Source organism: Lipotes vexillifer, unplaced genomic scaffold, assembly GCF_000442215.2.
Source record: "Lipotes vexillifer unplaced genomic scaffold, Lipotes_vexillifer_v1.1 scaffold693, whole genome shotgun sequence".
Lineage (NCBI taxonomy): Eukaryota > Metazoa > Chordata > Mammalia > Artiodactyla > Lipotidae > Lipotes > Lipotes vexillifer.
Window position 1 is genome coordinate 1,296,758 of NW_006783500.1, and position 15,253 is coordinate 1,312,010.

Sequence of the window (15,253 nt, forward strand, 5' to 3'; positions counted from 1 at the left end):
TTTTTTTTTTTTTTTTAGGCTTCTCTTTTCTGAATTTTCTCCATGAGCATTTGGGCATGCACATCTACTAAGACAGGGTTTTGCTGAAAGCAGAAAACTGCAGTGGTTCTGGGATAACCTTCCCTAAAGGTAACCCTATCCATTAGGGGTATTGAAGGAGACTAGACATTTCCTCTCCCCGACTTTTCTACTTAACACAGCATCTGGGAACATGTAGACACCTGCTCATGCTTTAGCAGTTTCTCAAATTACTCTTTGCTTTTTCTCTTTTCCCCTTTTACCCACCTCTGCCTCAGTAACATGAGAGAATATTTTGGGGTGTAAGACATGAAAATCTTGGCAAACCTCAATGAAAACATGATAAGCTACATTCTGGGGACTCTGTCCTCATTCCACCCCAGCTGCCCCCAACTACCTTTCCTTCTTTTTCCCAGTTGCTAATTGAACCTTCCGGATACATTTTGGGTCACAATATTATAATTGGTTGGAGGGAGAAAAGAGAGAAAGAACAGCTGAAGGTGCAAGGGTTCTACCCCTCTACTCTGTCTCTCCTCTCACAAAGGAAGTGGGTATTACAGATGTTTGAAGAGCTAGTGGGCGTGAGGTTCCCTGTTAAGCGAGAGGGAGAAGTCCAAAGTCAATATTCTTTACAAATCAAATCACACAATGAATTGTAGGATTCGTAAGAAAAAAAAGAACCTCCTAGAATTCCAATTTAATTTTCTTGCCCACATTTGTACAATTTAAGAGACAGGACTAGACTCTGAACCCCGAATGCTCAGATCCAACATTAATGGACTTACCATTGTGCTTTTTATTATCTTCAAACTGGGGACAATTCCCTCGCCCTCAACCCACTGGGAAGTTCTATTAAGGGCGTGGGTGAAGCTCCAGGGTCTCCTATAACCAGCAGCTGATCTTCTGAATCAGCCTAACCTGTCAAACCCCTCCTCTGAAACTGACGGACGAACAGACATTAATCTAAGGAAGAGGTACATGAAGTTCAGGCTTCTTGTTGGTAAAAGGGCAGCGCAGCATGTGGGACGATACTTGGACTTGGAATAAAAGGTCTGGGTTTGAATCCTGGCCGGGCCATATTACGTGAGTAGGTTCAGGGTATTCCAGGAACCCTCTAAGGGCAGGATGAGGACTTGGGGGTTATCTGACCCCACTTACCTTCTGCACAAGCCGTTTGTGAGAATCCAAATATACATATATTGAACTTGAACACAGTTCAACTCTTTGGCATTTGGTTCAATAACCATTTAGAATAATGGCCAGCATGAGGTAAATGCTCAATAAATGTTAGTAGTTCTATTAAATATTCCCACACAGTTCTCAATTCCCAGCCGCTAGCCATTGTTTTCAGTCTCTGCTTCTATATTTTTTCTCTTGTCTTGCTACTCTATAGTTCCTTTCTCTATGAAGCTTTTATAAAAATGAAATAGGATTTTAGATCTAATGAGATCTTCTCTGATTTAGGTCCCAGATAATGCAGTTTTCAACCCATGTAATATACTGGCTCTTGGTGTCTGGTGACAGTTACTTGAGGGAGTATTCATTGAGGAGGTTAGGTTTCAAAAGACTTCTAGAACACACACTCACACCCACACCTACACACATCTACACACACCTACACACACACACCCCAAAACCCTACTAAGGTGAAGAAAGACCTTCTTTCTGCAGGGAATTAAATCAACCATTAGAAATTATTTGCAGGAGTCAACTATTTCTTGTTAGATGGCAGTGGTATTTGAAATCAGTGCACTTTGCCAACAAAACGAATTATTTTTATGACAAAGTACTTATAATTTCAAAGAAAAATTTTTCCTGAAATCTTGAGGTGAAAGTAGCTTCATTATCTTTTTCCATTTATACATATTTAAAGACATTATCAAGGCCAAATTCAAGTAGTAATATACAACCAAGGCTGATGAAACTGTACGAATATATTTTAATTGATATTTTATAATGTTTCTTTGGTGTGTTCGCCCATCAGTTTTCTCTCTTCTCTCTACTAGTGCCTGTTTTTACAAATTGTGAACAGAGAGCACACACAGGAAGTAGGGAGCTCAGCCGATGGCTCTGCAGTAATGACCAAGGGGAATTTTAAGTCTAAATGCTGAGTTACCAGGACTTTAGCTTCGCAGGGCCTGTTGTGGGACTAAATTCTCAGATATATGATATAACGACCGCGCGCTACCACCAAAACTCATCTCCAATTTAACGACTATTTCAAAGGCTGTGAAAAGCCTCCTGTTTTCCAGTTTACCTTTATGCAAAGTTTAGAAAGGGCCACCATCCATGACTCTGTGTCATCAAGTTCCCATATAGGTGTGTCATCTGAATAACCCCTACAGTCCTCAGTTTTTAAGACATAAACTGCCCTCTAGAAAAAAGTCCATCCCTGTTCCGCTAATTTGTGGACAACATGACAGGCTTCCATGGCAGCAAACTGGGATTCCAAAACATCCCCAGTCTGCCACCACACAGAAGGCCAAGACATCAGCAGCGGAGGCTGATTGATAAAGTTAGTGCCGAGGCCTGTGATTGCAGAGGCTGTGGTGTGACAGCATCACACACTGCAATATTTAGAGAATCCTTGCAATAAAGGAACACCACGTGTGTGCCAGGGAGAGCAGTCATGGCACAGCAGTGGGAAAGATGCTTTTGACGTGAACAGTTGGACGGTGTCCTTCATTTTTATTTGTCCATAGAAGCCTGTAGGATCTGATCCCTCCTAGAACTCCCCCCTCCCCACTTAGAGTCCCTCTCTCCACCAGCCCTGAAAGAGCCAGTGAAGAGGAGAGATGCCCACTGGCTTGCCCTGCACCTTCCCTTCCCAGTCAGGCCGCAGCCCATGTTTCGCATCGCCTGCTGGAGGCCTCTGTCCACCTGCTGTCTGCAGTGAACACCGAAAGGAACGGGAGCAAAACTGTGCATCCTGACCAGCAGAAGAGGTGTCCGGGACAGGTGGCGGGGGGCTGTGACGGGTGAGGACAAGACGGACTGACAACCAGACAGACGGACAACAGCACCAGCAGACACCATGCGTTACTTCCAGTCTCAGAGGAGGGGAAGCCTGCAGTGCCGGGGACCTTCCACCAGGGACAGGCAGCGGATTAACGAGGTTCTGCTTCCTGCACGCCTGCAGGCTTCAAGTCCCTGCTTTTTGGCTAAGAAGGAACAGGGAATCCAGAAACCTGCTGCTCTTCAGAGAACCAGGCCAGCTCCGGCCTTCCCAGTTAATGGCCCCTCTCTCTGCGTCTACGATAAAAGGGCAGGGATGACTGGATTTCTCCTCTTGTGCTGTGACCATCCCTCACTGCTCTCCCTCAACGCCCCCTCTCCCATCTGGGCTGCAGCTGCGCTAGTGGAGACCCAGCAGGCTGGGGATGCAGCCCCTCCAGTTCTCTGCTGCCAGGCTCTGCTGCCCCAAGGGGGAAGAGGGAACCTTCCCTCCTGTGACAGCATCTTTTCTTCAGGAGGCCATCCCGGGGGCGGGCAGGGGAGAGGCGGGAGGGCGTGCGCTGGGCCCGGGTTGGGGTACGGGGGTACCGCCCCTCCTTTGCTCTCCGCTGTAACTCCACATGCAACAGGCTCCCTCCGGCTCTTCTCTCCGATCTTCCGCCCCAGATACACCTTCTGGCCTTAACGCGGGGAACCAAGGCACAAGTCCCCATCAGGGCCTCTAGATTTCCTCACTGCCAAGTTGAAAACTTTCCCCAATACAGGAGGACCTCGCGGGAAAGGCAGGGTTCACGTCCGGGCAAGGCAGGGTTCATGTCCCCTTCAGCTCCACTGCGTGGGGATGGGAGGGAGGCGGGAGGCCAGCACCTTGTGAGCAGTTTCGCCCTAGACTAAGGCAGGTGGCAGGGCAGGGTCACACGCGCCTGCCTCGCCAGCCACCAGCCCCATCGCCTCCCCAGACCCAGGAAAACAGGGCGCTGGACGGAGGTCCCCTGAAGGGCTTTGATGGGCTTTAAAGAAGGGGGGATGTGTGCAAATAATCAGTCCCCTTATGGTACGGCTTGCACCAGGAAACGAGAAGGCCCTGGAACTCCCTTGGAAACCAGTAAAGAGGAACCTCTATTTTATTCGGGCCAGAGTCCCCATCAGCTTCTCTCATTATTAAAAACTTTGCATTGCATTGTATGCGGGGAGGAAAATCTGTCTTCACACAGGTATTCCGTGCAGAAGACCCCGAAGCAAAGGTTAGAGAGACGCTGAAGAAGCAGGTTACCAAAGATGGCAACTGCCCCCCCAAAAAAGACCCAACCTCGAGCTGTGAGATGAATGAGTAGCAAAATGAACACTCACAATAAGCATTTTTCTCACACCAATACTGACACCCTTGGCTGGGGCAACCCCAGCCGGCTCGACAACTCCAGGGAAAGAAGAGCTCTTCGCAGCAGCTCTCCGCCCACCTCCCCTTCCTCCGCTCAGCCCGTGCCCCTCACCTGCTCCCGGCCCAGGGCCCTTCCTTCCACGCGGGCGGAATCGGCTCTTTCCAGCCCGGCACGTCCCACCCCGCCTGGCGCCGTCCCCCCAGTCCTCCCCGGCACCTGGGTCCCCAGCCGTCGTCTCCGGGCTCCCGGCTCAGGGCTCAGCGCATCCCCGCCTGCCACCTGTCCTCCCACCCGCCTCCCTGCCCCGGCCCCGCGCCCCCGGCCACCAGGCGGGCGCCTCCGCCCGCACCCGGCACCCGGCCGCCTCTGACGCTCACGCAGCCGCTAGGAGCGGGTGACGGCGGGGAACGGCCCGGTGGAGGCTCGGATGGCGCGGCCGCGCAGGCTTACTTGAGCATGGCTTCCTCCTTCGCCTCCTCTTCCTTCTGCCGGTCCATCACTGCCATGATGATGCTCCTCTCCTCCTCGGTCAGGTGGCTCAGGTCGGGCAGCTCGGGCATCGGGGGAGGCACGGTGGGCGGGCGGGGACCGCGGGGCCCCACGGCCGAGGACATCTTCGCGGCCTGCCCGCCCCTCGGCTGGCCTGGGCTCGGCGCGGGCGCACCTTCCGACGCACGCCCGGCGGCTGCGCCCCTGCTCGGCTCACCGCGGAGCCTTCCCGGCGGCGGCGGCGGGGCAGGGGAGCGCGCGAGCCCCGGCTGTCATGGTCCTCCGCCTCCACCCAGCCCCGGATGCTGCCTTTGTTTTGGCGGCCCTGGCGAGGCGCGGGCGCCCGGGCGCTTCCCGCAGCCCAGCCTCCCGGGCGGGGGCGAGGATGCTCGGGCTCGGCCGCCTCCGTCCGCGGTGCGGGAGGAGAGTTCGGGTGTCGGTTAGGCGGAGTCTCGCGGCTCGGCTCCGGTGATGCTGCTGCGCTCGCAGACACGGCCGCCAGCCCAGCCGCTCGGCCCGGAGCCGCCCCGCCCACGGCGCCCACCCGCCCACTCCCGGTCCCAGTCCCGCGCCCCTCCGCCCCCGCGCGCTCCAGCCCAGGTACCCTCACCCGTGACTCATCCTACCTCGCCGGGTCCCCCGTCTCTGTCAGCCTCGCCAGCCCTATTTTTCCACGGGTTGCATTAATCATCATCATCCTCACTCCATCTTCATCGTGGAGCAGTAGTATTATCGGAGCACCCTCGATGTTCTGAACAGGACGGAGCACCCTCTGCATGCATTTCCCCCCTTCCACCGTATCCTTCTCATTTAGTGGTCAAGTGTTCATAGCCACAACGATGTGGTTTTTAACATAATTTTGCTACACACACACCCCTCCAACAACCTGGATTTTCTGGGTCCATTGTACACGTCTTTCTTGACCCGTCCTCAGTAGGACTGCTCTGCAATGTATCTGAATTGCCCCTCCAGAGACCCCACAGCACGGCAAATCTTTAATTTGTCATTTTGGGCTCTTGGTCGCCCATCACATCACGTAATCGCACTTCTCTGCTGCTTGCAAATGGATTATCTACTCTAATTCCTCTAATGATGCTCCGCTACCACCATGCACTCACTTCCTAGCCGCTGTAGGTACTTCTCAAGAAACACTGATCCCAGATTAAAAAAACAAACAAACAAATGAACAAACACACCGCAGCCTACTGTAATGAGCTTCTGCTTAATGCCTGGCCCAATGATAAGCATTAAGGATGAGCTCCTCTCGACGGTAAAGGCAAAAATAAATAGACAATCCTTTCAAAACAGTTAATGTTATCAGCTTTCAAACCTGGAGACTGAATTTTGCTAATATACTTATAAAAGAATCAATCTAGAGAAGAGTTCAAATCAAACAAAAATGTCTCTTCAGAATGGTGATGAGAAAAATTAATAAGTTTCTCTCCTGCAGAATTCTTTCTATAACTCCAGAAGGGATCTAGCATTGATTTTTTTCCCTCCAAACCTAACTTCGTTAATAAAGAAGATAAGGATGATATGTATGAATCCTAAAAAATCCTAAAATCTTCAAGTTTTTTCCTTTTTTGCGGTACGCGGGCCTCTCTCTGTTGTGGCCTCTCCCGTTGCGGAGCACAAGCTCCGGACGCGCAGGCCCAGCGACCATGGCTCACGGGACCAGCCGGTCCACGGCATGTGGGATCTTCCCGGACCGGGGCACGAACCCGCGTGCCCTGCATCGTCAGGCGGACCCTCAACCACTGCGCCAGCAGGGAAGCCCCTAAAATCTTCAAGTTTAAAAAATTTAAGAGCTTAATTAGTTGACCACCTCCTGAATGTGGGTGTTGCTTCTACCTGGACACATCCATGTGAATAATGTCAGTAATGGAAGGCTCACTACCACTCAATTTTATCCCTATGTCTAAAGCCCCCTCCTACCTGAAAATCTTTCAGCTCCTTGAGACGGCCATCATATGGCCTTCAGTTTTCTCCAGAGTAAAGCTTCCCAGTTAATGCTGTAGCATGATTTCAAATTCTGGCCATTCTGGTCACCTGCCTTTGGACACACTGGTTTTTTTTTCACTAGCCTTCCTGATTAGTGGTATCAAGAATACACGGAAAGAACTGAGAACAGTGCCTGGCTCTTAGTAACTGCCTTATAATCATTGTTTTTATTTGCACAGCTTAACATTGGCCTAGCTTTTTGGTAGCCATGTCGGTTCCAAGGATGTCTCTGAAATAAACACATAGTCCACTGAAATTTCCAGTCCTTTTTCGTAAGTGTTTCTGCCTAGCCAGATTTCCTTTTTCCTCTAATTAAGCAATTGATGAAAACACTCTAATCAGCATCTTTTCTTCATTTTTAAAAAATTGTCACTATTTCCCTCAGACCAGCGTATTTTCAGGAGGGAAAAAATGAGTTTGAATTCTGGCTCTAACCAGTGATTTCATGATCTTGGCCAAATCACTTATCCTCTTTGAACCTCTGTTTCTTCATCTAAAAAGAGGGGTAAAGGTATTTACCTGAGAATAGAAGAGGGTTGTTAAGTGAGAAGTCATACTTGAAGTATCTAGCTACGTGCCTAATACTTTCTAGTTCTCCTTTTCCTTTTTTCTTGCTCTCTCTAAGGGATGCTTTAGGCCATCTCTCCATGGTGAATGTATGGAGAGGAGGAGAAATGTAGGTGATACATTCATTCTATCAGATACCTGCATCTCTGCTGGTCCATGTGGTGATACGACAAAGGCCTTGTCCTCACAAGGTGGACAATTAAGTTGGTCCTCATGAAATTCTTCTAAGATGCAGATAAAGAAATGAGAAATCTGGGCTTCCCTGGTGGCGCAGTGGTTGGGAGTCCCCCTGCCGATGCGGGGGACACGGGTTCGTGCCCCGGTCCGGGAGGATCACACGTGCCGCGGAGCGGCTGGGCCCGTGAGCCATGGCTGCTGAGCCTGCGCGTCCGGAGCGTGTGCTCCGCAGCGGGAGAGGCCACAACGGTGAGAGGCCCGCGTACCGCAAAAAAAAAAGGAGAGAAATCCTCGGTAGCCATTACAACTAGCTGAATAAAGTTCTTGCAGGCAGGGGCCTAATGAACAATTGACAGTGTTGTTTTTGTCTGCTGGGGCTGCTATAACAAAATACCACAGGCGGGGTGGCTTAAACAACAGAGATTTATTTTCTCACAGTCCTGGAGGCTAGAAATCCACAATCAAGGTGTTGGCAAGATTGATTTTTCCTGAGGCCTCTCTCCTTGGCTACCTTCTTGCTGTGTCCTCACATGGCCTGTTGTCTGTGCATGCCCATGCCTGGCATCTGTCCCTCTGCTTATACGGACATCATTCCTGTTGGGTTAGGGCCCACACCCTTATGACCTCATTTAACCTTAATCACCTCTTCAAGGGTCCTATCTTCAAATATAGTCACCTTCTTCGGTACAGGGATTAGGACTTTGACACATGAATTTTGGGGGGCACACAATTCAGTCCATTGCACGTGGTGTCCATCTATTAGAATTACTTTGGGAAATGGTGATTGATGTGTGTTATCTAGATGATTTAATGAAAAGAAGTCTGGTCTCAAGCATCTTTATGTTCATAACTCCTTCCTTGCTGCTTGATAACTGTGTGTGAAATCAGTGAGTGAGTAAATGAATAAAGAAGTGAATGAATTGACCAATCAATTAGTAGATGCCATGGTACACCCATCAGTGTCTCCCTTTCTGTCAGGGATCTCATCCATCATGGAGGGGTTGAAATGCAAGAGAAGTGTACGTCTACACATTTGCTTCCAGGGAAGCAGAACTTACGTGCGCTTAAGTAAGCAAATAAACACTGAGTAGATGTACCAAAGTGTGTGGCACAGATGATTAGTTCTTGAAGATACTCTACAAAAAATACCCTATAAACTTAGAAAAATGTGCACAATACCTCCCTCTTAGAAACTCACAAGACACCTTAACAAATAAAAGGTTCTAAGAAGCAATTATTTACTGCAATAATGAAATGTGTTTTACTTGGTTTGGCTTGGCATTTCCTAAATGTATTTGGATGGTAATAAAACTGCCCACTCCCCTAAGGGAGGAAACATGCTTTAGACAAGTATTGGGAAAAATCCCAACTTACGAGCTTGGCATCCAGAGATATTGACTTGAGAGATCATGAAACTTCTCCTGTGATGCCCATTGCCCAACCAATGAAGTCTACAGAAAAATGTCTTAAATCTCTATTCATAAGATATGTATCAGATGCCCTTCAGGTCAACTCTAACCTTATGTTCAGGGTACAAGTCAGAAGTGATGACTTAGACACAGCTCCTCTCTGGTAAACTTCTTAGCTCTCTCTTCTACTGATACTCTCAGATCATCTCTCAGAATATGTCTAAAATTGGACATCAGTGTTAACTGCTAATTTAACTTAATAGCTAAGATTATAACTTCAAAGTAGAAAGTCATTGAAATGGGGTCATGTTCAAATCCTAACCCTACCATCTGACAGATGTAGTGGGTTTAAAACTGTGCCCCTCCCCTCCAAAAAAAAAATTCATGTCCACTCAGGACCTCAGAATGTGACTGTATATGGAAATGGGTCTTTACGGATGAAATTGGTTAAAATAGATCATATTGTATTAGGATGGGTGCTAAATCCAATGACTTTTGTCTTCATAAGAGGAGAGAGGCACAGACACCCAGAGAGGAAGGCCATGTGGGAACAGAGGCAGAGGAGGAATTGATGCACCCCCAGAGCGAGGAACTCCAGGAGACCCCGGAAGCTGGAAGAGGCAGGAAGCTTTCTCCTCTGCAGACATCAGGGGAAGCGTGGCCCTGCTGACACCTGGATTTTGGACTTCTAGCCTCCACAGCTGTGAGAGACTAAATCTCTGTTGTTTCATGCGGTTTTGCAGCTTGTGGTACATTGTTACAGAAGCCCTAGAAAACGGATACAATATTTACGTGAGTTTGGGTCAAGTACGCCTTGCTGAGCCTTCTTTTGCTCATCTATAAAATGGAAATAACACTGTCTGCCCTCCAGGGTTTTGGTAAGGTTAAAAGCTGGGCGCTGAGGCTATGGGAGCGAACGTCGAATTTAAGGTAATGGTCCTAGAGGGACTGGCCAAGTATGGCGCATGGGTCAAATGCAGACCAAAGCCTGTTTTTGTGAATAAAGTTTTATTGGAGCACAGCCACATCCATTGAGCAATGTATTATCTCTAGCTGCCTTCATGCTACCATGGTAGAGTGGAAGCCACAGAGACCATATGTCCAGCGAAGCCTAAAATATTTACTATCTGCCTTGCTGCAGAAAAGCATTTGTCCACCTCTGCTCTAGTTGCTAACAATGTGGTTGGAAGAGAGAGGCATAAGTAAACACACAAGAACACCTGGACTTCTGTAATTGTTCTAGAAAATACCTTGCTGGATAGAGTAGAGAGTAAACTGCGGGGAGTGGGCAGTCATGGCGTCCTGAGCAGGGGTCCTGTGAGCAGAGATTTGAAGAAGAAGGAATTGCTTAAGAAGGGCTGGGCACAGAGTGTTCCAAGGTGAGGAAGGGCAGTCGGCACACGGCCCCAAGTCAGGAAGGGGCAGAGCCCTGGAGGAACAGGAGGTGGGCCAGGGAGGCGGGATCCCTGGGAAGAGAGGAGAAAACGCGGGAGATGAGCTCCTACAGGGAATTTCTACTCCAGGGAATTAGCAAGTGACTCTGCTGTGATGTCAGAATTCTGTATAACTCCAGTTATAATTATTGAAGGGTTTTTAATTTCTGGGAAATAAATGAATTAGGAATATCTTCAACATCAATTGAGAAGCAGTCTTGCCTACCCACTGAACTGCAACATTGAGTTTTGATTTAAGTTATCACCACCTCATCCTAGATATTATTCACATCATTGGCATGGGCACCACCATAATCTGTTACACAAGAACAGTTTCTATATAAAGGTGATCATGTGTCCCGGTTTATCCAAGATCATCTGAGTCCATGCTTCCTGTACTGGCATTATTATCAACAGCATCTTCTTTCACTTAAAAGTGTCCTAGTTTGTATGACAAATTATATGGTCACCCTATTTACACATAGTTATAATAATTTGCAAAAATGTCTTTCTGGCTTCAAGGAACATTGGGCTCTCAAATGATTTCACTCAAAGTATTTGGCTGAAACTGGATATCCGATTTTGGCTCAAATTCAGCCAAATACCTATTTTAATCTGATTTTTGGTAACGTTCCACTATTGTCATTTATTTCGTGAGGAACTGAGTGTCTGGGAAGGCCTTTGACCTTGGACATAGAAGAAGGGACATCATTCTCCTCTCTCCAGAGGGGTTACAACAGCCTTGGACATACTTCTTCCAAGTAATTAGTATTCTTTTTTTTTAACATCTTTACTGGAGTATAATTGCCTTACAATGTATTGTTAGTTTCTGCTTTATAACAAAGTGAATCAGCTATACGTATACATATATCCCCATATCTCCTCCCTCTTGCTTCTCCCTCCCACCCTCCCTATCCCACCCCTCTAGGTGGTCACAAAGCACCGAGCTGATGTCCCTGTGCTATGCGGCTGCTTCCCACTAGCTATCTCAGCCATAAAAAGAAACGAAATTGAATTATTTGTAATGAGGTGGATGGACCTAAAGTCTTTCATACAGAGTAAAGTAAGTCAGAAAGAGAAAACAAATACCGTATGCTAACACATATATATGGAATCTAAAAAAAAAAAAAAAGGTTCTGATGAATGTACGGGCAGGACAGGAATAAAGATGCAGACGTAGAGAATGGACTTGAGGACAAGGGGAAGGGGAAGGGGAAGCTGAGACGAAGTGAGAGAGTGGCATTGACATATATACAATGAGCTGTATATTTTATCCCTTCTCTGTTATAGTGCTACAACATAAGGAAAGACTGTAGTCTAAAGACAGTGATCCTACTTCAAGGTCAAGGTGAGCATAAAAGAATTATGGAACCTGAGTTGTGACATCACTGGTCCCATTCTGTCCTGAGGAATTCTAACATCCGTGACAACAGTGTCATCCCCATTTCCCTCAAGACTTAAGTTCCTACATGTTTTCCTCAATTCACCAAGTTTTTTTCAACAGACTCTACTTCAGACACCTTGAATATAGTACTCGCTGTTTTTGGAAATGTAATCTATACTCTAGTGGATATTGTCAAGTTTCACTGAGATCCTCCTTCAGAACCGAGGCCCTTATTACCCCTCATGCCAGGAGTTTGGTTGCTCACAGATACTTAGACTAAGAAAGCTGCCTCACTTTATCTTCCCTTCCTAGAGGAAGCCCTCATTCAATGACTGGTCAAGGCTGCAGCGTACAAAGATCCAACCTGTTTACTTGGTATAAAAAGGGGGGCATCTTTAGAGATCCCTGTGTAATTGGTAGCGTTCACTTTTGCACCTGTGTGGCCGTTCAAATTTTCTCCCCACCCAATCCACTCTCCTTTGATCCCTCACAGGTGTTCTCAAAAGTACAACACGATAAATCTCTAGCATGCTAATCATAGAGTTTTTGAGTCTGTTTCCCTGGGAACATGAACCACAGCAGTTGCTATCAGGAGTGGTCCAGGGAAGCGGACTTAAATATGGGATTATGATGCTGACTCACCTGCTTGCCAGTTGGTGATAAAGAGCCCATTGGAGGCAGGTAGAATGCATATAGTCCCTGTCACTTAGCTGCAATACCATTGTTCAAACTTTCACTGGGCGTGAGCTCGGCTGGGACACCAATCCACAGGATGACTCTGACAAGTGTGATATCCCTGACATTCGAGAGACATGAAAGAATTATAATTATAAAGACTATGGAATTGGACGGCTGCTGCTGGGTGCGATTGATTCACTGGATAAAGATGTTAAATGACTGAAGGTGATTAATTATCAATTAAAGATCAGGTGTGAAAGTCAAAGGGCAGCTTTTATGAAGAGCCTCATCTCCTACAGTTAGAAAATAGAAAAAGATGATATTCAGACCAAGACTTGATTATGAGAGTAGCAGAAATCCCTTAGCATTTGAATTCTCAACTTCAGTAAGTTTGCTACACCAAAATCAGAGCCTGAATTGGGAAAGCTTGGATCTCTGAGACATGGGATGAAAACATCTGGGACTATGCGCTCAGAAAGAGTGAATCCCCAGAGGATCTTCAAGTCTCTGGACAAGTCAAAGTGGCTCACTCTCTTGTGTCAAGTGCTAGGGCTACCCCTGACCTGAAGAGAGATGTAGTATCTCCCATAAGATGTTACTTTGCCTCCTTTCTTGGCCATCAGACCAATAAAAACAGGTTTAAGTCACTATATAACCAGCTGGGGTTTTGTCAGACCTGCTCAGAGAGAACAGGGACCACAGCGTGCCACCATGGCCACCATGCACCAGGAGGAGCCAGGGAAGTCCATAGGGAGCTGAATCCTGACTCTGCTGGATCAAGCAGGGCTGGAAAGTTAGAAACCGAGAGCTTATTGACATGGATATGGACATCTTTTCTCGTGATACAAGACAAAACACCCTGGCGAGGGTTTGGGGAGGCTTTGCTGACATATTCCTGGGATGGCCCTTTGAAACATGGAGAAAGTGAAAGTCCACACTAAGTGGGTTAGAAACACCAGAACTGCTGGGGCAGACAGTGGATCAAAAGACACAGAGAAAAAACTTGCTAGTGTGGGTATACCATATAAGGCCATAAAAACCAACAGCCAAATGTCCTGGAGGACACTCCGTTTATCAAAGCAATAACCAATAAGCTGGTGGAAAGAGCACTATAGCATCTATAAAAAAAACCTCAGTGGTGGCTTCTTCTCCAGGCCAGAGGTGAGGGTAGGAGATGTATTACAGGACTAGGCTCCCTGACAGAAATAAGCATCAGAGGGTCCCAAAATTATAGAGGTCAGGTGGTGTTTAACCAACAGAAACAAAGCAGATACATTATAAGAAGCATCGTGGTTGGAGGTGCAGCAGCTGTGGAAATGGCTTTTTGCTCCATCTATATAAATACAAAAAATAAGGATTTCCTCCATCTATATAAGAAATGAAAGATAGACAATCAGGAGACAAAGGGTAGCTTCCCTGGATGAGTTTTAAGACTTGGAATCCATTGGTTAAAAATGTCCACATCCCCAGGTATGAAGACTGCAAAGCCCTGACAGGTCCATAATGGTAATGACTCTCCAAATGTCCTACACTCACTCTCTCAGGTACCTGTGCACTAAAACTAGAGTTTTTCAGAACTTTTAAATAGAGGATTTGAGTTGACATTGATAATCAGGGTAAGTATCATAATGACCTCTTTTTAAAAGTAGAGATGTAGGGCTTCCCTGGTGGTGCAGTGGTTGAGAGTCCGCCTGCCGATGCAGGGGACATGGGTTCGTGCCCCGGTCCGGGAGGATCCCACGTGCCACGGAGCGGCTGGGCCCGTGAGCCATGACCGCTGAGCCTGCGCGTCCAGAGCCTGTGCTCCGCAACGGGAGAGGCCACAACAGAGAGAGGCCCGTGTACCGCAAAAATATAACCCCCAAAAACAAACAAACAAACAAAAGTAGAGATGGAGGGAACTTCCCTGGCAGTCTTGTGGTTAAGACTTCACCTTCCAGTGCCCAGGGTGTGGGTTCGATCCCTGGTCGGGGAGTTATGACCCCACATGCCTTGTGGACAAAAAAACCAAAACATAAAACAGAAGCAATATTGTAACAAATTCAATAAAGACTTTAAAAATTGTCCACATCAAAAAAAAAATCTTTAAAATATAAAAAATAAAAGTGGGGATGTATAAAGTCTTAATTTAAAAGAAGTCATGACACAGGTGTGGCTTATGTTCCATCTACTGGATCTGGCTTACTGTGGTTCCCCTTAGTTATTTGCTTAGTTTCTGAATATAATTAAAAGAGACATAATTGGTAGTTGGCAGAATCCCCAATTAGTTCCTTGGCCTGTGAGATAAGAGCTACTGTAGCAGAGAAAGTCAAGTGGAAACTTCTTCCACACTCTCCCACTAGACCCAGACAGTGAACAAAAACAGTACTGCACACTGAGGAAGAATGGCAGAGAATGTGGCTACCTATAAAACCTTAAAGGAAAACTATTATATATAGGATGGATAAACAACAAGGTCCTACTGTATAGCACAGGGAACTATATTCAGTATCTTGTAATAAACCATAAAGGAAAAGAATCTGAAAAAACAAAAACCTTGAAGGCTATGGGATTGATTGGTCTCCTCATGTACTCATTTAATTCACAAAATCCTAGAGAATGACAATGGTCTTCCCCAAACTAAATCAAACAGTAGCCCCAATTTTAGCTGTTTTGTCAGATATAGTAACTTTGCTAAAACAAGTTAACAGGGCTTCAAGTTCATTGTATATGGACATCGATCTAGTGAATATATTCTTTTCCATTACTCTTCTGGGAAAGAAT

At 46.9% G+C, this 15,253-nt stretch overlaps 1 protein-coding gene across 3 annotated transcripts in view; it reads right to left on the reverse strand.

Moving 5' to 3' along the window:
- Positions 1-4,966, reverse strand: part of RIMS1 (regulating synaptic membrane exocytosis 1) — a 484,376-nt gene extending 479,410 nt beyond the window's left edge. For all 3 annotated transcript variants that reach the window (XM_007456117.1, XM_007456119.1, XM_007456118.1), the window contains exon 1: positions 4,803-4,966. In XM_007456117.1, the coding sequence (XP_007456179.1) occupies positions 4,803-4,966 (164 nt within the window). The remainder of the gene's footprint in view (positions 1-4,802) is intronic.
- Between the last annotated feature and the right edge of the window lie 10,287 nt (positions 4,967-15,253).